A 25,109-nucleotide genomic window follows, 5' to 3' on the forward strand; every position below is an offset into this window, starting at 1 on the left:
ATTAATGTATGGAATGTCCAATTAAGAAAGATCTGTCGAAGGATAACCAAAAGGCAAAATTTCGAGATTCTCAATATGAATAGTATTATCAATCATGAACTTGGGAGGGAGGAATCATTGTAAGAAGATTTTTTTTATATAATTTGGTCAATACTTTATAGTATGGAGAATTATTTTTGTTGGGATTGATATCAGTAAAATTAATCTATAATTGATTATTGCAAGGAATGAATAAAGTAACTTTAATATATCATTGCACCCGGTATTTTAGCGCGTTAGTAAAAAAAGATGTCCTATGCAACATGCGCTATGCGCGAAGAATTTTGGATTGCAATAAGCGGCAGTATCTCTCTCATTTTATTCGTTGAAAGTACCACCATCTTTTCGGGTACCGCAAAAACCGTAATTCTACAAACTCAAAATTAGTGTAAACAGAGGCGCCTCAAATTCGTGAGAACTATAAAGTGCACCAGCAACTAGATCCTCACGGGTAAGTCGTTAAGGCCCCTTTGTTTCGCCGCTCAATGATGATTCTCTTTTTATACAGTCCACAGTTTTATCTCATTTATTAGTCGAATATTTACCATAATTTTATTGTATTAGTTTTATGACTTTATTCTTCAATTATTTACATAACCTCGATAAAATCATTTTTCGGCTAATAAATTAATTAGGAAACTCGGGGTCAGAACTCATTCAATGCAGATTCTAATTGAAATTACTTGTTCCTTTAATTGAGCATCTTATATATAAACTTAATTAATTAATTAATAAAAAATTATTTAATTATTGGCACACCAGTTATATTCACTTTAGATTTTATATTAAATTATTATCAAATTATTACCAGGATTTCAGCAAATCCTAAATAATCAAAAAATGGACACTTTAGTCATATTGATGCATAATTTAATAGTACACGATTGTCATTTATTAATTATTTCAAATTAAGAAGTACCTTTATTAGAAAGCAGCCATTTTATATAGTGATGGCCGAAGGCAGTAACTACTTATCACGAAAGTTTTACCTTTTTAGGTCTCGTGAGTGGAGAGTTATTTGAAATTGAATATTGACAATAATCATTTTTTTTTTTTAAATTGAGTACAATAGCTGAACAATTTGGAATTTTATGCTGCAAAATCGCTTTTAGTTTTTAAAAATTAGCAGAATTCTATGGAAATCATGCTTTCCATCTGTAGCTGTATTATCTGCGGTATACATAATGAATATACATTTACCAAGATTCTGGCATGTAGAGGCAAGTAGAAAAAACATTTTCCATATTTAATTATTAGAACAATATTTATTTATTTATCATTGTCAAAATATATAAAATTATCTCTAATATTACAGAAAATTACAAAAAAATTAATTATCTCGAAAAAAACCAAAAACTTAATAAAAAATATAATAATTCTCATGTTGATGCATAATTTAATTGAGCACGATTGACACTTATTTACATTTATTTTTAAAACTGGGCTAGTTAGACACATGAAATATTGTCGAGTGATTAATTGTAATTTTTTGGATAGTTTCATCATTTTAGACCTCATCAATCGAGGATTGTTTGGACTTAAATATCAAATTGGTGCATAATTTAATTGTACTTGATGATCATTTGTCTATTTTTCAAATTAAAAATTACATTTGTTAGGGAATTGAAATTTTAAGCAGGACCTTGGAAGTTTCATTTTCCTATATGTTATTTGTCAATAAATATTTGCACTTGAGCCTAAAGTTGGTATATAATTTAATTGAACATAAGTTGTTTATTCTTTAAATTAAGAAAACTATACAAATAATTTTAACGTATAAAAAAAAAGAATTTATTGAAATTGCAGTGAGATATTAGTGTTTTCAATGGTACATAAATATTTGATTTTCAAATGAGCATAATAGACCCTAGGACTTTGTATTTTGAGTTATGGATATTTTTTTTAAAAAAATCCCCCTATTTCAAAAATTAATTTTTTTCTCAATATTCTGTATATTTTTTTAAAAATTGCTGAAATGCGTGTCAAGTTAATTTTCTTAGAAAATTCGTATATGAATTATCAAGTTCCTATTTTGAGTAGTTTTTCAGTCATAAATACTTTGACAAAAATTTCGAAAAAAAAAATCCTCTACTTCGAAAATCAATTTTTTCCTTATTAATGCATAATTTTTGAAAGATTTTAATTTTAGATAAATTATTAAAAAAAAAGATTTTTTTTACGTATTTTGCCTGTTGGTCAATATTTAAGATTTTTCTCCTGAAAAATGGAAACCGCTAATAAGTGAAAACATTTATAGATTTACATAAATTTGCGAATTTATTCAGTCTATTTGTAAAAAAATTAATTGTTTTAATAATTAATGCGCTAAACAGAAAGAAGATACATTTTTAGGTCTTTTGCTGATAAATTGTAAATGAAGGAGGTGTCATTAGAAAATCTTGCCTTTTGTATTAATTTTTTTGACCGCAATATTTCTTATTATTACCGTGATATCTTTACTCCTTAATAACATATTAGTTAGCATGTTAAAATTTTAAGTCGTAAGGGCCCAAGGTATTGTTTATATACCCTAAAAGTTTCATTTTCTTAGGTCTCATCAGTAAAGAGATTTTTGCACTCAAGCCTCTAATTGGTACATAATTTAATTGTATATAGCTATCATTTGTTTATTTTCCAAGTTAAAAATTATGGTAACGAGACTTCTGAAATTTTGTAGAGTGATTGCCTAAGATACTGCCTATTTACTTTAAAACTTCCATCTTGTTCATAGGAACTATTTGCTCTTATGTTTCGAATTAATGCATAATTTAATTGGACGTAACTGTCATCTCCTTAATTTTTAAATCAAAAATTATTTTAACTAGACTAGAATTATTGTCTAAGGCATTGCCTATTTACATTGAAAGTTTCATTTCCTTAGGTTTTATTATTAAAGAGATATTTGGACTTGAGCAACAAATTTGTGAATAATTAAAATGTAATTGAATCTTTTATTGCATTAAAAATTATTTTAGCATTCAAAATGAAATTTCATCATTATCATCTTCAGGAAATTTTTGTTCACATTAAAACACGTATATTAATAATGTTATTACAATAATTTTATTAATAACGTAATATACAAAAATATTAAATATAATAACTGGATCCGAATCTATGATTGAATAAATAACCCGAAATTTATTAGAATTAAGGGAAATTTTACGTATAGTAATGATTTAAGGTACTACCTATTGATCCTAAAAGTATCAACTTCTTAGGTTATATCAGTCAAGAGATATTGTCACCTAAGCCTCAAGTTAAAGCATAATTTAATTGTACATAATTGTCATTTGCTTATTTTTTAAATTAAGAATTATTTTAACTAGACCGTTGAAATTTTGTAAAGTGATTGTCTAAGGTACTGTCTATTTACAAGGTGTTATAAAATTCAATTAGTTTTTTTGACTAAATCAGAATAATTTAATAGTATTTTTAGTAGTATTTAACAAAGTATTAATTTTTTAATTAAACTTAACATGAATCAAAACAAATCGATAACATCGCAAAGATTTATCCTTAAAATTTGACGACTAATTTACTTCGGGTAATTTTTCTCCAAATGGTCAGCACTTTGATTACTAATTATAAATTTAAACTATTAAAGGGTAATTTATTAGCAAAGCCAACTTCATAAAAATATTCAATACCAGGGTGAATAGGAACACCAGAGGAAGCAACGTGAATAAATATTTCAGGAATAAATTACAGACCTTTGTACAAGCAATAGGTAATCTATTAGTGGAATGCTTAAAAATTAATTTATTTATATCGACAGAGATTAGGTGAACCTATGATGATAATTATGAGATGATAAAGTTAAAAGCAAAATAGATTTAGGCAAAAACATAAATGTTTTCTCTACTTTTTCACTAAAAGGTGCTTATTAAATTCAAGGTTTGACCATTAAAATAAAATAATCTGTTTTTAATGACTAAAATTAAGTCAAACCGAACAGATTTCACGCAAATTCAGAAGGTTTTTGGTTATTTTTTATTGCCTGGGATTTCTTTAGAAATTCATTTTCTAGATAGTTAAAGTGACTTTACGCCTTGTATTTTAAAATAATTTTTTTCTACTTCCAGGAAGTTGAAATATATTCATTCATAATTTCATAAAGTTATTTTAACTAGACTGGTGAAATTTTGCAGAGTGATTGTCTTAATCACTACCTATTTGCCCAAAAGATTTCATTATCTTGGGTCTTGTAGGTCAAGAGATATTTGCAATTAAGCAACAATTTGGTGCATAACTTAATTGTACATAACTGTCATTTGCTAATTTTTTAACGTAAAAATTATTTTAAGTAGACTGTTCTAATTTTGTGAAGTCACTGCCTATTTACCTGAAAGTTTCATCTATTTAGGTCTCATTGGTCAAAAGATATTTACAATTAAGCTGCAAATTAGTGCATATTTTAATTGTAAATAATTGTCATTTACTTATTTTTTAAATAAAAAATTATTTTAACTATAGACTGTTGAAATTTTGCAGAGTGATTGTCTTAATCACTACCTATTTGCCCAAAAGCTTTCATTATCTTGGGTCTTATAGGTCAAGAAATATTTGCAATTAGGCAACAATTTGGTGCATAACTTAATTGTACATAACTGCCGTTTGCTTATTTTTTAAAGTAAAAATTATTTTAACTAGACTGTGGAAATTTTGCAGAGTGATTGTCTTAATTACTATCTATTTGCCCAAAAACTTTTATTATCTTGGGTCTTATAGGTCAAGAGATATTTGCAATCAAGCAACAATTTGGTGCATAACTTAATTGTACCTTACTGCCATGTGCTTATTTTTTAAAGTAAAAATTATTTTAAGTAGACTGTTGAAATTTTGTGAAGTCACTGCCTATTTACCTTAAAGTTTCACCTATTTAGGTCTCACCAGTCAAGAGGTATTTACAATTAAACTATAAATTAGTGCATAATTTAATTGTACCTAATTATCATTTATTTATTTTTTAAATAATAAATTATTTTAACTAGACTGTTGAAATTTTGCAGAGTGATTGTCTTAATCACTACCTATTTGCCCAAAAGCTTTCATTATCTACGGTCTTATAGGTCTAGAGATATTTGCAATTAAGCAACAATTTGGTGCATAATTTAGTTGTACAAAGCTACCATTTGCTTATTTATTTAAATTAAAAATTAATATTAAAAGACTGTTCAAATTTTGTGGAGTCACTGCCTATTTACCTTAAAGTGTCATCTTTTAAGGTCTCATCAGTCAAGAGATATTTAAAATTAAGCTGCAAATTAGTGCATAATTTAATTGTACATAAGTATAATTTACTTATTTTTTAAATTAAAAATTATTTTAAGTAGACTGTTCAAGTTTTCTGAAGTCACTTTATTTACCTTAAAGTTTCATCTATTTAGGTCTTATCAGTCAAGCGATATTTACTATTAATCTGTAAAATAGTGGATAATTTAATTGTATATAATTGTCGTTTATTTATTTTTTAATTTTTTTTTTTTTTTTTAACTAGACTGTTGAAATTTTGCAGAGTTTTTTGAAATTTTACTACCTATTTGCCCAAAAGCTTTCATTATCTTGACTCTCTTATAGGTCAAAAGATATTTGCAATTAAGCAACAATTTGGTGCATAACTTAATTGTACCTAACTGCCATTTGCTTATTTTTTAAAGTAAAAATTATTTTAAGTAGATTGTTAAAATTTTGTGAAGTCACTGCCTATTTACCTTAAAGTTTCACCTATTTAGGTCTTATCAGTCAAGCGATATTTACTATTAATCTGTAAAATAGTGCATAATTTAATTGTATATAATTGTCGTTTATTTATTTTTTAAATTATTTTTTTTTAACTAGACTGTTGAAATTTTGCAGAGTGATTGTCTTAATCACTACCTATTTGCCCAAAAACTTTCATTATCTTGACTCTCTTATAGGTCAACAGATATTTGCAATTAAGCAACAATTTGGTGTATAACTTAATTGTACCTAACTGCCATTTGCTTATTTTTTTAAGTAAAAATTATTTTAAGTAGACTGTTTAAATTTTGTGAAGTCACTGCCTATTTACCTTAAAGTGTCATATTTTAAAGTCTCACCAGTCAAGAGATATTTACAATTAAGCTGCAAATTAGTGCATAATTTAATTGTACATAATTATCATTTACTTATTTTTTAAATTAAAAATTATTTTAAGTAGACTGTTCAAATTTTGTGAAGTCACTGCCTATTTACCTTAAAGTTTCACCTATTTAGGTCTTATGAGTCAAGCGATATTTACTATTAATCTGTAAAATAGTGCATAATTTAATTGTATATAATTGTCGTTTATTTATTTTTTAAATTATTTTTTTTAACTAGACTGTTGAAATTTTGCAGAGTTTTTTGAAATTTTACTACCTATTTGCCCAAAAGCTTTCATTATCTTGACTCTCTTATAGGTCAAGAGATATTTGCAATTAAGCAACAATTTGGTGTATAACTTAATTGTACCTAACTGCCATTTGCTTATTTTTTTAAGTAAAAATTATTTTAAGTAGACTGTTTAAATTTTGTGAAGTCACTGCCTATTTACCTTAAAGTTTCACCTATTTAGGTCTTATCAGTCAAGCGATATTTACTATTAATCTGTAAAATAGTGCATAATTTAATTGTATATAATTGTCGTTTATTTATTTTTTAAATTATTTTTTTTTTAACTAGACTGTTGAAATTTTGCAGAGTGATTGTCTTAATCACTACCTATTTGCCCAAAAGCTTTCATTATCTTGACTCTCTTATAGGTCAAAAGATATTTGCAATTAAGCAACAATTTGGTGCATAACTTAATTGTATCTAACTGCCATTTGCTTATTTTTTAAAGTAAAAATTATTTTAAGTAGACTGTTCAATTTTTTTGAATTCACTGCCTATTAAAGTTTCATCTATTTAGGTCTCATTGGTTAAGAGGTATTTATAATTAAGCTGCAAATTAGTGCATAATTTAATTGTACACAATTGTCATTTACTTATTTTTTTAATTAAAAATTATTTTAACTAAACGTTGAAATTTTGCAAAGTGATTGTCTTAATCACTACCTATTTGCCCAAAAGCTTTCATTATCTTGGGTCTTATAGATCAAGAAATATTTGCAATTAGGCAACAATTTGGTGCATAACTTAATTGTACCTAACTGCCATTTGCTTATTTTTTAAAGTAAAAATTATTTTAAGTAGACTGTTCAATTTTTTTGAATTCACTGCCTATTAAAGTTTCATCTATTTAGGTCTCATTGGTTAAGAGGTATTTACAATTAAGCAGTAAATTAGTGCATAATTTAATTGTACCTAATTATCATTTACTTATTTTTTTAATTAAAAATTATTTTAACTAGACTTTTGAAATTTTGTGAATTAATTGTCTAAGACACTGTCTATTTGGCCTGAAAGTTTCATCTCCTTAGGTTGTATCAGTCAAGAGATATTTGCACTTAAGCAACGAATTGGTATACAATTTAAATGTAACTTACTCTTTTATTGAACAAAAAATGATTCCAGTAATAAAATTAAAATTTCATCATTATAATGATCGGACCTAGATTCTTTAGGAAGTTTTTCTCATATTAAAACACGTATGTTATTACAATATTTTTATTATTAACGTAATATACAAAAATATGATACAATATGTACTATTTAATTTATCATATTAAAGCAGTCAATTTATACTAAAAAATAAAATAAAACATCACAGTCAAGAGTTGATAATAATTATTAAACGCTACTATAGATCCGACGGCAAACATTTCGACTTATGTACTCGCACCCAAATAACAAACAACAATATTTAAATGTTTACTTACTAAGGAGGATTAAGTTCACAACTTTTCAAAACACCGGGAATTCGTTAACATTTCCCTGGTGAGCCTCCACACTTGTTTAGCGGCATTTTCTAACGCACTCGGCGATTTCCCTTTGAAAAGGTCCAGGTTCGGTAAAAAATAATGAGGACACCGTCTGCACTGGAGACACGAGATCAGCTGCAAAAAAATCCCGTTTATCCGATCGGCGATGCACGATTCATCCCACTCGGTTTCCCGAGGGTGTTTTTCACACTCGTACAATAAAAGCGCTTTCATGTGATAACCGGTCACGGGATTCCCTGGGAGGTCCAGGTGACGATCCCGGAGGGTTTTGAGGATACTGAGGCACCTCCTGCGACAACCCCCTTGCAAAAGTCGATTCTCGGCTTCTAAAAACGATAGAACCCACGCGTCACCCTCCATGGCGGATTGTTTCCCTTGTAAGGCGATACATTCTTTGGATAGTAAGTCGAAACCTTCGGTTTTCACTTCGACAACTAAGTTGGGATGGGGCCAAGGGATTTGGGGCAGAGGCCAATGGGCGGCAGATCTGGGCCATAATCCGGTACATTTAAACGCGGGGGTTATTTGCACTATAAACCGTTCTCGGATCCTCAGTTTCACTTCGGTGGTGTCGGCGATCATTTTAACGGAGTCTCGGTAGGAGCACTTATCACACGCTTGGGCCACGAGGGTTTGAAACCTGGATCGCATCTTTCTCGCTGATAAGTAACCGGAAGCGGTGATAAACTCCACCCAGAGGGACATGGAGCGTTTCCTGCCGTCGCTGAGTTTTAGCACGGCGCAACCGGGTAAGGTGCCATCGTCCACGAAGTTCAGGACCCCCATTTGGTTCAAATAGATCACCACCTCGAACTCCGTGGGGGAAATTACTTCTAGACCCTCGAAACGTCCGTTATAGTCGGTCAGGGAGGATATGAAACGCGGTTCTTGCACTTCCACTTCCTTGAGGACGTCCTGGACCACTCGGCACACCTCTTGGATGGTTTTCGCGGTCGTCAGTTTTCTGGTTTGCACTTTTTCTGTGTAGTACTTGTTCAGTTGATAAACCATTTTGGATTGGGCCGCTAACATATCGGGCGGCACGAGCATGTTGGCAGTCGGGGGGCTACTGGAGCCACGTCTTTCAGCAGGAGCCACGGTGACGACAGTAATTACAACACTAGTTTCACCACTATTATCAAATGGAGAGGGGGGAGCTTTATGAACGCCCTTTTTTTTCAATTTCAATTCTCCCGATTATTATTGAATTTAATAGGAAAAAATTGTTTTATTGCGGAACTGACGGGGCAGTTGAACAAAACCGTCTCTCTAATGTACTGCGTGAGTTTTCTCTTCTTCGTCAGGTGAAACCGGGCAAAGGCTCCCACCCAGTTCGAGGTGGGGCGCAGGTCTGTAAGGCGGCTCCTCCCTTGGCGACCAATAGGAGACGTTCGGGCACGAGGTGCGGTTTCTCCTATCGTGTGACCGTGAGGGGCCAAGGGGGAGGTTTGATGGAGCTGCTAGGGATTATCATATTTTATTCTCTCTCTCTCTCTCTCAGGGGGGGTTTGGGGTTAAAAGGGGTTGTTTTGAGTTTTTAATGAAATTGTCTGTCTTGAGGATGATGGGTGATTTGTCATATTTTTGGCGGCCCGGTATTCATTATTTTGGGGCCCTTAGGTTAAGTTTATTAGTTAAATTAGGTTTCGTTTTTTGATATTTTGCACCTCTATAGAAAATTTCAATCAAATACCCTGAGATAACTTCACCGATAATTAATTATATAATAATAATTTCCATTTACAAAAACGTTTTAATTAGAATAGATGCTACTCATAGTTAGTTATTAAGTGTATAAATAAAATTTAAAAAAAAATAAATTAAGCCTTTATTTTATACTCGGCGAAGGGCAGCAAATGCTGTTTACTTAACCGAGTACACATAAAATTACAATATGATTATAACTACTTTTAAAAAAGAAAATAAAACATACAGAAAATATTAACCTAACTTAATACACAAAAAGAAAACAAACAAAAATTTATACTTAAAAACAGAAAAAAAACTTACCTAGCGCTTTACCGATGTGATTTAACAATACAAATACTAAAAAAAAAAAATAAATGATATTCTACAAGAATAGCCAATATAAATAAAACAAAAGGAGAACTATCCAAAAACAAATAAATTGATGAAATAAAATCAAAATCGTTGAACACAGTCATTAAGTACTCTATTTTATTATTGACTTTCAACCAATACTGTTTTTAATTTTTTTTTTGTTATTTATTAGTCATTTTACTATAAAAGTCAAGTTTAATAGGGCATAAATATTTTATCTAAAATTATATTTTTCTATTGCAATTTATCCAATCACCTACGGAAACACTCATTTCATAATAATTTTTGGCTTATTTTTAAACTGCGTTCAGGATATAGGTCTAAAAGAGCAAAATCTCGATTTTTTCACCTATTTTTAATATCATTTTCTAAATAGTATTTGAATTGCCTGAAAATAGTGTTTTTCTCTCGTAATGTGTATAATTAGACCCGAAAACATCATTTTATTCTCATCCTCTTCTCATATTTAGACTCAGAGAGGGATATATACATGAGAATTCGACTTTTCCACCTTTTTCTATATCACTGTTTGGTTTTCTTAATAGTGTTTAAATCATCTAGAATTAATGTTTTTTTCGTTCAAATTGTCCAACTATATAAGAAAAACATTACTTTATTCCCATACTTCTCTAATTCATAAACTGAGGTAAAGAGATATAATAGGTATATAAATGAGAATTCATCTTTTCCTCCTTTTCCTATATCAACGTTTGGTTTTCTTAATAGTGTTTGAATCAACTGGAATTAGTGTTCTTCTCCCATAACGTGCCCGATTATACTCAAAAAATATTATTTTATTTCCATCCTCTTCTAATTTTTAGACTCAGATAGGGATATATACATGTGAATTCGATTTTTCCACTTATTTTCTATATCATTGTTTCCTTTTCTAAATAGTATTTGGATCGCCTAGAAATAGTGTTTTTTTTTTCAAAACTTGGTACTTGGTTATACCTTGGTTATGTACCTGTCAGTAAGTAAATTTGTTCAGTAAATTTTTACCTGCCAATGCGTTTTTTTAATTTTTCTGTTTCTGACAATGTTTCTCACAGATCAAATATGAAATTAATAATGTATTTATTTAGCTTAAGCTACAAAAAAAAGGTAATACACACCCCACAAAAATTATCGCATTACTTAATATTTTAAATTTTTTGCCTGTTTTTTAAAATTTTATTCACATTGATAATTAAATTATCGCATAATACGACTTTTGCAACATTTATTTTAAATCAGTTCAATCTACAGAGGACAAACATTTTGATTTACCAAAACATACAAAAATCAAAAAAATTGTAAAAAACATGTATACAAAAAAATGAACTTTTTTTTAAATTTCTAATGGCTTGTGTTACCGCCCCTGGCTCTAATTAGACAGGTTCTGGAGGTATTCTTGCGGCACGTTTGCCCAAAAGTCAAAAAGAACAATTTGCCATCCTAGATGGTCCCAGACATGTTCTACATGCACTACATGGGGTTCTAGGATATCGGTTATATAGCTGTCAGCATTTAGTCTTCCATCATTCACTGGTACTAGCTCGGTGCGACCCTCAAAAGAAATTCCTCCCCAAACCATGATAGAGCCACCACCAAAGCTTTCAGTTTGACAAAAATTAACCTGATCGTGCCGTTCACCACGTCGCCTATCTGATGAATATAGACAAAATCTTGATTCATCCGTGAATAAAATATTGGACCAATCTTGAATATTCCAATTTGAAAATCGCTTTATCTCATTGTTTCTGTTGCTGCACGTTATACTGTCAATTTGTATTTTAAGAAATAAAATTGTTTTTTAAAAAATCTCCGTGTCGTTCAACGTTCGTATTTCGCGAGCATTTTTGCTTCAAAAAAATATGTAAGAAATTCCGATCATTTTTTGTCCATGATAAGAAACCAGAAATATTTTTTAAGTTGATACAGATTGTCCCAAAAATATTAAAAACATCTTAAAATACTGGTGATGCGATAATTATTGTGGGGTGTGTACATAATATATAGATACTAGATTTTTTTAAATATGTACATAATATAATACATATTTAAAAATACTTAAAGCAATAAAAAAAAAATCAAATAAATTGAAAAAAAGTGTGTGCTTGTATAAAATGGCATACATATACAAAAAAGACAGAAAGTTTCAATACAGAAAATTTTTAAATAAAAATGAAATAAATACACATACAAATTACAATTGCATAAATAAAGGTAAAACGAATGATAAAACAAAGTATGTACAAATAAAACTTACAGAAAAAGTGTAAATAAAGCACGACAAATAATTAAAACTTTTTAGAAATTAAGAAAACTATTGGATAGTAAGTACAACAAAACTAGTATGTTTGATTACTTTATTTATCATCAACAAAAAAAAAATTACCACACATCCAAAATAAATAAATAATTTAAAAACATTAAATAGGTGCCTTATATTTTTTATTAATAAGGTATTATACAAAATTTCGAAAATAAATTTTTTCCTAGTTTGGCGTAATTTTGGCGCCCAACATGTGTATTTAACCAAAGCAAAATCTTTAAGAATTTAACTTTTTTTCGATAAATCTCTTCCTATGAAGGCCCTAAGTATGTAAAAATAGTTTTTAATTTTTTTTTTATGTTTTACGAGTAATATAAAAAAAAAACAAAAGTTTGCTCAAAGCCGAAAACCTTAAGTAGCTCGTTTTTTGTACTTTTAATTCAGGAGAAAGTGAATTAAGTATGTGGATTCAATAAATTATTAATATTTATAATTTTTAACCTTTTCTTAACCTGTTTTTACAAAGTTTTCATAAAAAAATTATTTCTGGAAAAGTTCATCGTCTTTTTTTTTCATTTTCTATCGATTCCACAAAATGCCTATAACTCAAAAATCACTTAAAATAGAAACTTGAAAATTCGTATACACCTTCTTCATGAAATTTAACTTGACACCTATTTCACCGATTTCCGAAAAATGTACAAAGTATTGAGAAAAAAAATGATTTTTGAAGTAGATGAATTTTTTTTCCAAATTTTTTATAAATTATCCAAATTCAAAGACACTCAAAATAGGAACTTGAAAATTCGGATACAGGTTTTTTATAAAATTTAACTTGACAGCTATTTTAGCAATTTCCAAAAAGTGTACAAAATATTGAGAAAAAAAAATTATATTTTAAGTGGAATTATAGTAGAAAATTGAAATTGTGCCCAGGAAACCTTTGATATCCTAAAATGTCATATCCAATTCCCAAAAAAAACTCTTTAAAAATTAAGTTTTCTTAGTTTCTATTGCTTTAATAGGAACAATGTATTGTTTTATTTGCAATCATTTCAACTTAGGAATTTTAGTACAAATTGTGAAAACTAAAGTCTTGGCCTTTCTGAATTAAGTTGATTCGTTTTTTTTTAAATCATCTGTCTTAGCCCTTTAAAAAAAAAATATTAAATAGGTCCCATTTTTCTTAATAAGGTCTTATACAAAATTTCAAAAATACATTTCTTCCTAGGTTGACGCAATTTTGGCGCCCAACATTTGTATTAAATCTAAGGAAAACCTTTAAGATTTTTTTTTTTTCGATAAATCTCTTCCGATGAAGGCCATAAGTATGCAAAAATAATTTTAATTTTTTTTGATGTTTTACGAATAACAATAATAATAATACGTTTATTTCCAAAATTACAAAGTTTAAATACAAAATACTTATTCTACTTTACGTAGTAGTACAAGGAAGAAATAAACGATTAGTACCGAAGCTGGTCTATTTAGAAGTTTGTTGGTAGGTAGTTTTTCCTTAGGGATATATACAGTGCTTTCATTTCAAAACGATCCACCCTTAATAACTTTCTTAATAAAAAAAAAATAAATAAATAAGATATACAGGGGAACTTTTAATTATGCATTTACTATAGTTCTGTCAATCACCTCCTCACCTCCAGCTAACCTCACTTTAATATGTCAAATAGGAACCCGCATCGTGTGATACATCATAGTAAGCAGCGTACAATGCTCTATTCAACGGTACCAAAAAAAAATTAAATCGGTAAATGTGTAAACAAATAATTAGCGAAAATGTCAAGAAATAATGAATATTTTATTTACGCCAAACTTTGGTATGTCAAATGGCTACCCCATGGTGTGATACATTATTTTAAAGGGCATTCATTATGCTATCAATGGATGTGAAAAAAAATAAAATTGATTTTAAAATAAATTAAAATAATTTTTTTTTCAAAAATGCATAATTAAAAAACACTCAAAATACGAAGTCCTATAGTTTTTTAGGCTATTTTTCAAACAAAACATGTATATATTTATCAATGCAAACACTAATATAGCACGCATATTTCAAAGCATTTGTTTTTTTTTTAATTAAAATTACCACCCTTAATATGCTTCTTAGTTCTCTAGGCCATGGAACGCAGGGCCGGTACACAACTTTAAAAATGAACTTAAAAAATCACGAGGTTTTGTAAAAAAATGCCTGTAACTTATTAAAAATAAGAAAGTTCTGGGAAATTTTAAAAACATTTTTTCTGTGAAAATTCGATGTTTTTTTGAAATTTTCTTAGTTTCTGACAACATTTTCCACAGTTCAGACACGAAAACTCATAAGAATCTTAGAATTTGATCATTTTATTCATCATCATTATAATCAACAAAAAAAAATTGAAATTTTCAACATACATCCAAAAAATAAATAAAGAATCAACAAACCAACATTTCATGTTCCTCTTAAACAGAAATACAAACAAATACTCTCAGTCAAACATTGCAAACAAGTATATCATATAAATATTTTACAAAATAATAAATGCTTTATATTCAGTCTTAAGCTTACATAATATAAGGAAACTTAAACGAGCTTAATCTTACTATATGGCACAAAACATTTTAAAAAGTCCTATTTAAAGCTTCTCTAAACATCTGCTATTAGTCAGCAGCTCCCTAGTCAACCTCCACACCTGTTTAGCGGCATTTTCCAAAGCACTAGGCGACTTGCCTTTAAACAAATCCAAATTAGGAATAAAATAATGGGGGCATCTCCTGCACTGCAAACAAGAAATCAGTTGCAAGTAAATCCCGTTAATCCTGTCACCGATACAGGACTCATCCCACTCGCTTTCCCTAGGATGTTTTTCGCACTCGTACAAAAGGAAAGTTTTCAAGACATGATAACTGGATACTGGATTACCTGGAAATTTTTTTTTTATATTTTAGAACATAAACCAGAAACTATGTTAAAGACTCTCTTAAATTTAAATTTTTGACACCTAAGGAATGTAACAAGCAAACGAATTTTATATAAAGAGTACAAAAAACCATATATTCTTCTTTAAGCAAAATTCTTAGATAATCTTTTTCTTATTGTATATCAGGACCCCATATAGTTATAAATTTATTGTCTGTCATCGTTTCTCAATTTTCTTGTTTATTCAATTTTTGACCTTGTCTGTGGTTTTTTTTTTATTTCGTTTCATATCCACTCATTCTGCATAAGAATTTGATAATTTTCGTCATCAACATGTTAAATCCCCTTGCAAAAGTCGGTTTTCCAAATGTGATAAAACTCACATTAGTAGAAAATTTGAACTTTGCCCAGGAAATCTTTGATATCCTAAAATGTCATACCCAATTTCCAAAAAAACTCTTAAAAAAAATTAATTTTTTTCAGTTTCTATTGGTTTTATACGAACTCAGGAATTTAAGTATCTAAAACTAAGGTCTTGGTTTTTTCTGAATTAAGTTAATTCGATTTTTTTAGAAAATCATCTGTCTTAGCACTTTAAAATAAAAAAATTTATAGGTACCGTTGTCGTTAATACAAAATTTCGAGAATAAATTTTTTCCTAGTTTGACGTAATTTTGGCGCCCAACATGTGTTTTTAACCTAAGCAAAACCAGAAGTGTGAAAAAATAATTTTTAATTTTTTTTTCGATGTTTTACGAGTAATATGAAAAATAACCAAAAATTTGCTCAAAACCGAAAACCTTTAGTAACTCGTTTTTTGTAGGTTTAATTCAGGAGAAAATAAATTAAGCATTGGGATTAAAAAAATTATTAATATTAATAATTTTTAACCTTTTCTTAACTTGTTTTTACAGAGTTTTAAAATTTCACTAATACAGATTTCCAGAAAAATCATAAAAAGAATCTTAGTGATTGATATTTTTTACTATGGGACAAACAAGAGCTTCAATTATCGAACGCGGCAAAAATGTCAAAAAAATTTATTTTCTTGCTCTTTCATTTTTAATTAATAAAGCAAACGGCAGCTTTTATCATTCAATTGTCAAAGTATTGAAAAACACTTAATTTTTCTATATAAAAGGTTATTTCATTTAATTACAGCTCCTGTAAAAAGCCAGTAACATATTTATTTTTTAATTAAAATTAATACCCTCAGTATGATTTTTAGTATGTCTGAATATATTTTTTTTATAATTAAATACAGGCTGAGGACTTTGGATTGAAGTAATTTTGTTTAAAATTTCTTTTAAAAAATGGATTTTTGGGAGTGAAGATTTTCAAAATTTCCACAGAATATTTATAACTCAAAAACTACTCAAAATAGGAGCTTCAAAATTTCTATACGTATTCCTCATAAAATTTAACTTGATACTTGTTTCGTCAATTTCTAAAATGAGTAATGAAAAATAAATTATTTTTGAAGTAACGGATTTTTTTTTTCAAAAATTCATAATTAAAAAAAACTCAAAATCCTATAGTCTTTTAGGCTGATTTTAAAATAAAATATTTATTCATATATCAATGCAAACACTAATATAGCACGCAAATTTCAATGTAAGCATTTATGTATTTGTTTTAAATTAAAATTAACATGTTAAATAAGCTTTTTAGTTCACCGGGCTTTAAGGTACACAGTTTTAACATTGAACGTGAGTTGTGTCACGTATTTGGGTCAAGCGACTATATAAAAAAAATTCTAAGATCCATAGTGCGTCATTTAAAAAAATTAAAAAAGTCCTTGGAAAATTTGGAAATATTTTGATTATTAAATTTCTAAAAGAAACTTGCTCACCTTTTTTTTTTAATTTAATTTTTAACAGTAAGTAATTTAAAATAAAAAAAAAATTAATTAAACAGTAAAAAAAACTCTAGGAAACCTATTATATTATACAACAAAAACTGTATGTTTGACTACTTAGGTCTTATATAAAAATTTCGCTATAAAAAACGCTAATATAGCACGTCAATTCCAAAGCATTTGAATAAGAATCCTTAACTATTAAGTTAAACAACATTATGTTTGATCATTTTATTCATCATCATTATAATCAACAAAAAAAAATTGAAATTTTCAACATACATCCAAAAAATAAATAAAGAATCAACAAACCAACATTTCATGTTCCTCTTAAACAGAAATACAAACAAACACTCTCAGTCAAACATTGCAAACAAGTATATCATATAAATACTTTACAAAATAATAAATGCTTTATATTCAGTCTTAAGCTTACATAATATAAGGAAACTTAAACGAGCTTAATCTACTATATGGCACAAAACATTTTAAAAAGTCCTATTTAAAGCTTCTCTAAACATCTGCTATTAGTCAGCAGCTCTCTAGTCAACCTCCACACCTGTTTAGCGGCATTTTCCAAAGCACTAGGCGACTTCCCTTTAAACAAATCCAAATTAGGAATAAAATAATGGGGGCATCTCCTGCACTGCAAACAAGAAATCAGTTGCAAGTAAATCCCGTTAATCATCCCACTCGCTTTCCCTGGGATGTACGCACTCGTACAAGAGGAAAGTTTTCAAGATATGATAACTGGATACTGGATTTCCTGGAATTTTTTTTTCTAAGCATTTTATAACATAAACCAAAAACTATGTTAAAGACTCTCTTAAATTTAAATTTTTGACACCTAAGGAATGTAACAAGCAAACGAATTTTATATAAAGAGTACAAAAAACCATATATTCTTCTTTAAGGAAAATTCTTAGATAATCTTTTTCTTATTGTATAGCAGGACCACATATTGTTATAAATTTATTGTCTGTCATCGTTTCTCAATTTTCTTGTTTATTCAATTTTTGACCTTGTCTGTGGTTTTTTTTTTTATTTCGTTTCATATCCACTCATTCTGCATAAGAATTTGATAATTTTCGTCATCAACATATTAAATCCCCTTGCAAAAGTCGGTTTTCCAAATGTGATAAAACTCACATTAGTAGAAAATTTGAACTTTGCCCAGGAAATCTTTGATATCCTAAAATGTCATACCCAATTTCCAAAAAAACTCTTAAAAAAAATTAATTTTTTTCAGTTTCTATTGGTTTTATACGAACTCAGGAATTTAAGTAACTAAAACTAAGGTCTTGGTTTTTTCTGAATTAAGTTGATTCGATTTTTTTGGAAAATCATCTGTCTTAGCACTTTAAAAAAAAAAACATTAAATAGGTCCCGTTTTCGTTAATACAAAATTTCGAGAATAAATTTTTTCCTAGTTTGACGTAATTTTGGCGCCCAACATGTGTATTTAACCTAAGCAAAACCAAAAGTGTGCAAAAATAATTTTTAATTTTTTTTTCGATGTTTTACGAATAATACGAAAAAGAACCAATAATTTGCTCAAAACCGAAAACCTTATGTAGCTCGGTTTTGGTACTTTTAATTAAGGAGAAAATGAATTAAGCATTGAGATTAAAAAAAATTATTAATATTAATAATTTTTGACCTTTTTTTAACTTGTTTTTACAGAGTTTTCATAATTTCACAAATCAGATATCCAGAAAAATCATAAATAGAATCTTAGTGATTGATATTTTGGACTATGGGACAAACAAGAGCTCCAGTTATCGAACATGGCAAAAATGTCCAAAAAATTTGTTTTCTCGCTCTTTCATATTTAATTAATAAAGCAAATGGCAGCTTTTATCATTCAATTGTGAAAGTATTGAAAAACACTTAATTTTTTTATATAAAAGGTTATTTCATTTACTTACAGCTCCTGTACAAAGCCAGTAATAAATTTTTTTCTATTCAAATTAATACCCTATGTATGATTTTTAGTATGTTTTTATATATTTTTTTTATAATTAAATACAGACTGAGAACTCTGGACTGAAATTTCTTCTAAGAAAAATGGATTTTTGGGAATGAAGATTTTTTTCCAAAATTTCCATAGAACATAATAACTCAAAAACTACTCAAAATAGGAGCTTCAAAATTTCTATACGTTTTCCTCATAAAATTTAACTTGATACCTGTTTCGTCAATTTCTAAAATGAGTAATGAAAATTAAATTACTTTTAAAGTAAAAGATTTTTTTTTTCAAAAATGTATAATTAAAAAATGCTCCAAATACATAGTCTTTTAGGCTGATTTTAAAATAAAATATTTATTCATATATCAATGCAAATACTAATATAGCACGCAAATTTTAATGCATTTACGTATTTGTTTTAATAATAATAATAATAATAATAATAATAATAATTATAATAATAATAATAATAATGTCTTATATTACCAAAAGTTACAAACATTATTTACAAATCAATTAATTAACTAAGTTTGCATAAGTGGCGCAGTCTAGCTGTATTAGCTACTCTACTGAACCACATACGCACACAGTAAATGAGTTAAAGATAACTAGCGTGATAAAAATAAAAGAAGTATCTTAATTAAAATTACAGAGAAGAGTTCGATAAAAAAAATAGAAAACAACATTATTCAAAGCACAAAGAATGGAGATCCAATTAACAATTTGAATTTAAAAAGTCTAAGATTTGATATATTATAAAGTTTAAAAAAAAATATATTAATGACTATCTAGGCGGGAATATACAACCACTATCTTGCAAGTCAAAAAGGTAGGGTTTTAACTTTAGGTTACACAACTGAACATTTTTTAAATTCATTATCTTGAGAGGCACTGGAAGTGCGTTATAACATTTTACAAAATTATAAGTAAAAGAGCGTTGAAAAATTGCACTTTGATGATGTGGCATAGACAATCTATCTGAAAATCGCACGTTGACATTGTGGACATCATGACGAAAAACAACTCGTTCTTTAAGGGAACTAGGTGAGTCAATATAATTAACTATTTTTAAACAAAAAATGCAAAAATGTAAGACTCTCCTATAATCCATTTTAAGCCAGTTTAAAGCAGTATACAATGGAGAAATGTGTTCAAATTTGCGCATGCCATATCCATATAAGTCGAACACAAGAATTTTGCACTTTTTGTATCCTATATTAACTACTAACATCTAAACAAAATCCGTATATATAATCACAATAATTAAAATTAGACAGAACAAGTGACTCGCATAACATTTTTCTTAAATTAAAATTTAAAATATGTCTATTACTATAAAGTATTTTTAATGCCATATAAGATTTCTGAATAAGTTTCTTGACATGTTCTCTAAATCTAAGTTCACTATCCAATATCAATCCCAAATTCTTAGCAGAGTCGACAAAAGATAATTTATTATCATCTAAAAAAATATTTAGATTATTCTTTAAAGAAAATGCTTTACTTTTATTGCCAAATATCATAAGATGTGATTTAACAGGATTTATTTTTAAATTATGTTGTTTACAAAGATCACTCAAGGTATGACAAATTTTTCAAAAACCGCAGAATCATTAGCCTTAAAAGAACAATAATTTGGGTATCATCTGCAAATGCCTGTATTTTACAATATTTAGTTGCTTTAAGAATATCAGATGTGTAAACCAAAAATAATAGTGGGCCTAAAATTGACCCCTGTGGAACACCTGATAAAATTTTTACTTCTTCTGAATAAGTATTATCTGAATTAATTTTCTGAAACCTGTTATCCAAATATGATTCTATAATTGAGGATGAATGGAAATCAAACCCATAAACTTTTAAATTAAAATTAACATGCTAAATAAGCTTTTTAGTTCACCGGGCTTTGAGACTCATGGCCGGTATATACACAGTTTTAACATTGAACGTGAGTTGTGCCACGTATTTGGGTCAAGCGACTATATAAAAAAAATTCTATGATCCATAGTGCGTCATTTAAAAAATTATAAAAGTCCTTGGAAATATTTGATTATTAAATTTCTAAAAGAAACCCTGCTCACCTTTTTTTTTTAATTTAATTTTTAACAGTAAGTAATTTAAAATAAAAAAAAATTAAACAGTAAAAAAAAACTTTAGGAAACCTATTATATTATACAACAAAAACTGTATGTTTGAGTACTTAGGTCTTATATAAAAATTTTTTTCTAGTTGGAAGCAATTTTGGCGCCCAACATGTGTATTAAACCTAAGCAAAACCTTTAAGAATTTAACTTTTTTTCGATAAATCTCTTCCCATGAAGACCATAAGTATGCAAAAGTAGTTTTTATTTTTTTTGATGTTTTACGAGTAGTATAAAAAAAAAACCAAAAGTTTGCTCAAAACCGAAAACTTTAAGTAACTCGTTTTTTGAACGTTTAATTCAGGATAAAATAAATTAAGCATTGGGATTAAAAAAAATATTGATATTCATAATTTTTAACCTTTTTTGTAGCTCCAATTCTAGACAAGGCAAAAGTGCAACAATTAATTGTTTTTAACAATGAAACAAAATGTCAAAAAATTGGTTTTCTTGCTCTTTCGGCTATAAAATTAAAGCAAACATCAACTTTTATCGCTCAATTGTCAAATTATTAAATTATTGAAAAACACTTGATTTTTCTCAATAAAGTGTAACTCAAAATGTTATTTTATTTAATTTTAATTCCTATCTAACGCTTATTGGCTTTGAACGAAAATGTTTTTTGTTAAGTAAAATAAACACTCTTAAGTATGATTCTAGTGCACCAGGCCATACAACATTTCCTCTTGTAACATTATATAGTCACTGTGACGCAGGCACGGTACCCAGCTTTAAAATAGATGGTTTTTTCACAACATTGACAGCGGATTAGATATTTAAAAATTGTTTTCATATAATTAAAAACAGTCTAAGAGCTCAGAATTAAAGCAAATTGACCTATAATTTCTTCAAAAAAAAAATGTATTTCTGGAAAATACGGTTTTTTCCTATCAATTCCACAGAATGCTTATAACTCAAAAACCACTCAAAATAGAAACTTGAAAATACGTGTACACCTTCTTGATGAAATTTGACTTGACACTTATTTCACCGATTTCCGAAAAATCTACAAGGTATTGAGTAAATAAATGATTTTTGAAGTTGATGATTTTTTTTTCAAAAATTTCAGAAAATATTCATAACTTAAAAACCATTCAAAATAGGAACTTAAAAATTCGTATACACATTCTTCATGAAATTTAATTTGACACCTATTTCAGCAATTTCCAAAAAGTGTACAAAATATTAAAAAAAAAATTTTTTTAAGTAGAGGAATTTTCTTTCAAAAATTTTCACAAAATATTCATAACTTAAAAACTACTTAAAATACAAAGTCCTCTAATGCTCATTTTAAAGTTAAACATTTACATATAATTGACAACGCTAGTATAGCACGTCAATTCCAAAGCATTTGAATAAGAATCCTTAACTATTAAGTTAAACAACATTATGTTTGATCATTTTATTCATCATCATTATAATCAACAAAAAAAAATTGAAATTTTCAACATACCTCCAAAAAATAAATAAAGAATCAACAAACCAACATTTCATGTTCCTCTTAAACAGAAATACAAACAAATACTCTCAGTCAAACATTGCAAACAAGTATATCATATAAATATTTTACAAAATAATAAATGCTTTATATTCAGTCTTAAGCTTACATAATATAAGGAAACTTAAACGAGCTTAATCTACTATATGGCACAAAACATTTTAAAAAGTCCTATTTAAAGCTTCTCTAAACATCTGCTATTAGTCAGCAGCTCCCTAGTCAACCTCCACACCTGTTTAGCGGCATTTTCCAAAGCACTAGGCGACTTGCCTTTAAACAAATCCAAATTAGGAATAAAATAATGGGGGCATCTCCTGCACTGCAAACAAGAAATCAGTTGCAAGTAAATCCCGTTAATCATCCCACTCGCTTTCCCTGGGATGTACGCACTCGTACAAGAGGAAAGTTTTCAAGATATGATAACTGGATACTGGATTTCCTGGAATTTTTTTTTCTAAGCATTTTATAACATAAACCAAAAACTATGTTAAAGACTCTCTTAAATTTAAATTTTTGACACCTAAGGAATGTAACAAGCAAACGAATTTTATATAAAGAGTACAAAAAACCATATATTCTTCTTTAAGGAAAATTCTTAGATAATCTTTTTCTTATTGTATAGCAGGACCACATATTGTTATAAATTTATTGTCTGTCATCGTTTCTCAATTTTCTTGTTTATTCAATTTTTGACCTTGTCTGTGGTTTTTTTTTTATTTCGTTTCATATCCACTCATTCTGCATAAGAATTTGATAATTTTCGTCATCAACATATTAAATCCCCTTGCAAAAGTCGGTTTTCCAAATGTGATAAAACTCACATTAGTAGAAAATTTGAACTTTGCCCAGGAAATCTTTGATATCCTAAAATGTCATACCCAATTTCCAAAAAAACTCTTAAAAAAAATTATTTTTTTTCAGTTTCTATTGGTTTTATACGAACTCAGGAATTTAAGTAACTAAAACTAAGGTCTTGGTTTTTTCTGAATTAAGTTGATTCGATTTTTTTGGAAAATCATCTGTCTTAGCACTTTAAAAAAAAAAACATTAAATAGGTCCCGTTTTCGTTAATACAAAATTTCGAGAATAAATTTTTTCCTAGTTTGACGTAATTTTGGCGCCCAACATGTGTATTTAACCTAAGCAAAACCAAAAGTGTGCAAAAATAATTTTTAATTTTTTTTTCGATGTTTTACGAATAATACGAAAAAGAACCAATAATTTGCTCAAAACCGAAAACCTTATGTAGCTCGGTTTTGGTACTTTTAATTTAGGAGAAAATGAATTAAGCATTGAGATTAAAAAAAATTATTAATATTAATAATTTTTGACCTTTTTTTAACTTGTTTTTACAGAGTTTTCATAATTTCACAAATCAGATATCCAGAAAAATCATAAATAGAATCTTAGTGATTGATATTTTGGACTATGGGACAAACAAGAGCTCCAGTTATCGAACATGGCAAAAATGTCCAAAAAATTTGTTTTCTCGCTCTTTCATATTTAATTAATAAAGCAAATGGCAGCTTTTATCATTCAATTGTGAAAGTATTGAAAAACACTTAATTTTTTTATATAAAAGGTTATTTCATTTACTTACAGCTCCTGTACAAAGCCAGTAATAAATTTTTTTCTATTAAAATTAATACCCTATGTATGATTTTTAGTATGTCTTTATATATGTTTTATTATTAAATACAGACTGAGAACTTTGGACTGAAGTAATTTTATTTAAAATTTTTTCTAAAAAAATGGATTTTTGGGAGTGAAGATTTTTTCCAAAATTTCCATAGAATATTTATAACTCAAAAACTACTCAAAATAGGAGCTTCAAAATTTCTATACGTATTCCTCATAAAATTTATTTTGATACCTGTTTCGTCAATTTCTAAAATGAGTAATGAAAAATAAATTATTTTTGAAGTAAAGGATTTTTTTTTTCAAAAATTCATAATTAAAAAAAACTCAAAATCCTATAGTCTTTTAGGCTGATTTTAAAATAAAATATTTATTCATATATCAATGCAAACACTAATATAGCACGCAAATTTCAATGCAAGCATTTATGTATTTGTTTTAAATTAAAATTAACATGCTAAATAAGCTTTTTAGTTCACCGGGCTTTAAGGTACACAGTTTTAACATTGAACGTGAGTTGTGTCACGTATTTGGGTCAAGCGACTATATAAAAAAAATTCTATGATCCATAGTGCGTCATTTAAAAAAATTAAAAAAGTCCTTGGAAAATTTGGAAATATTTTGATTATTAAATTTCTAAAAGAAACTTGCTCACCTTTTTTTTTTAATTTAATTTTTAACAGTAAGTAATTTAAAATAAAAAAAAATTAAACAGTAAAAAAAACTCTAGGAAACCTATTATATTATACAACAAAAACTGTATGTTTGAGTACTTAGGTCTTATATAAATTTTTTTTTTCTAGTTGGAACAATTTTGGCGCCCAACATGTGTATTAAACCTAAGC

At 28.0% G+C, this 25,109-nt stretch overlaps 2 protein-coding genes across 7 annotated transcripts in view; one reads left to right on the forward strand and one right to left on the reverse strand.

Moving 5' to 3' along the window:
• Window positions 1-25,109, forward strand: part of LOC126737822 (neurobeachin) — a 529,789-nt gene that overhangs the window by 379,665 nt on the left and 125,015 nt on the right. The gene's annotated exons all lie outside the window — the stretch shown is intronic.
• On the reverse strand, window positions 7,640-9,195 carry LOC126737824 (protein mab-21). Its single transcript, XM_050442887.1, has one exon. The coding sequence runs from the start codon at window positions 8,976-8,978 to the stop codon at window positions 7,881-7,883; it is 1,098 nt and encodes a 365-aa protein (XP_050298844.1). The 5' UTR covers window positions 8,979-9,195; the 3' UTR covers window positions 7,640-7,880.

The sequence above is a fragment of the Anthonomus grandis genome, chromosome 6, assembly GCF_022605725.1.
Source record: "Anthonomus grandis grandis chromosome 6, icAntGran1.3, whole genome shotgun sequence".
Taxonomy (NCBI): Eukaryota; Metazoa; Arthropoda; class Insecta; order Coleoptera; family Curculionidae; genus Anthonomus; species Anthonomus grandis.

Excerpts from the sequence above, each read along its gene's own strand:
- LOC126737824 (XM_050442887.1), bottom strand. The coding sequence starts at position 8,978 with ATGCTCGTGCCGCCCGATATGTTAGCGGCCCAATCCAAAATGGTTTAT.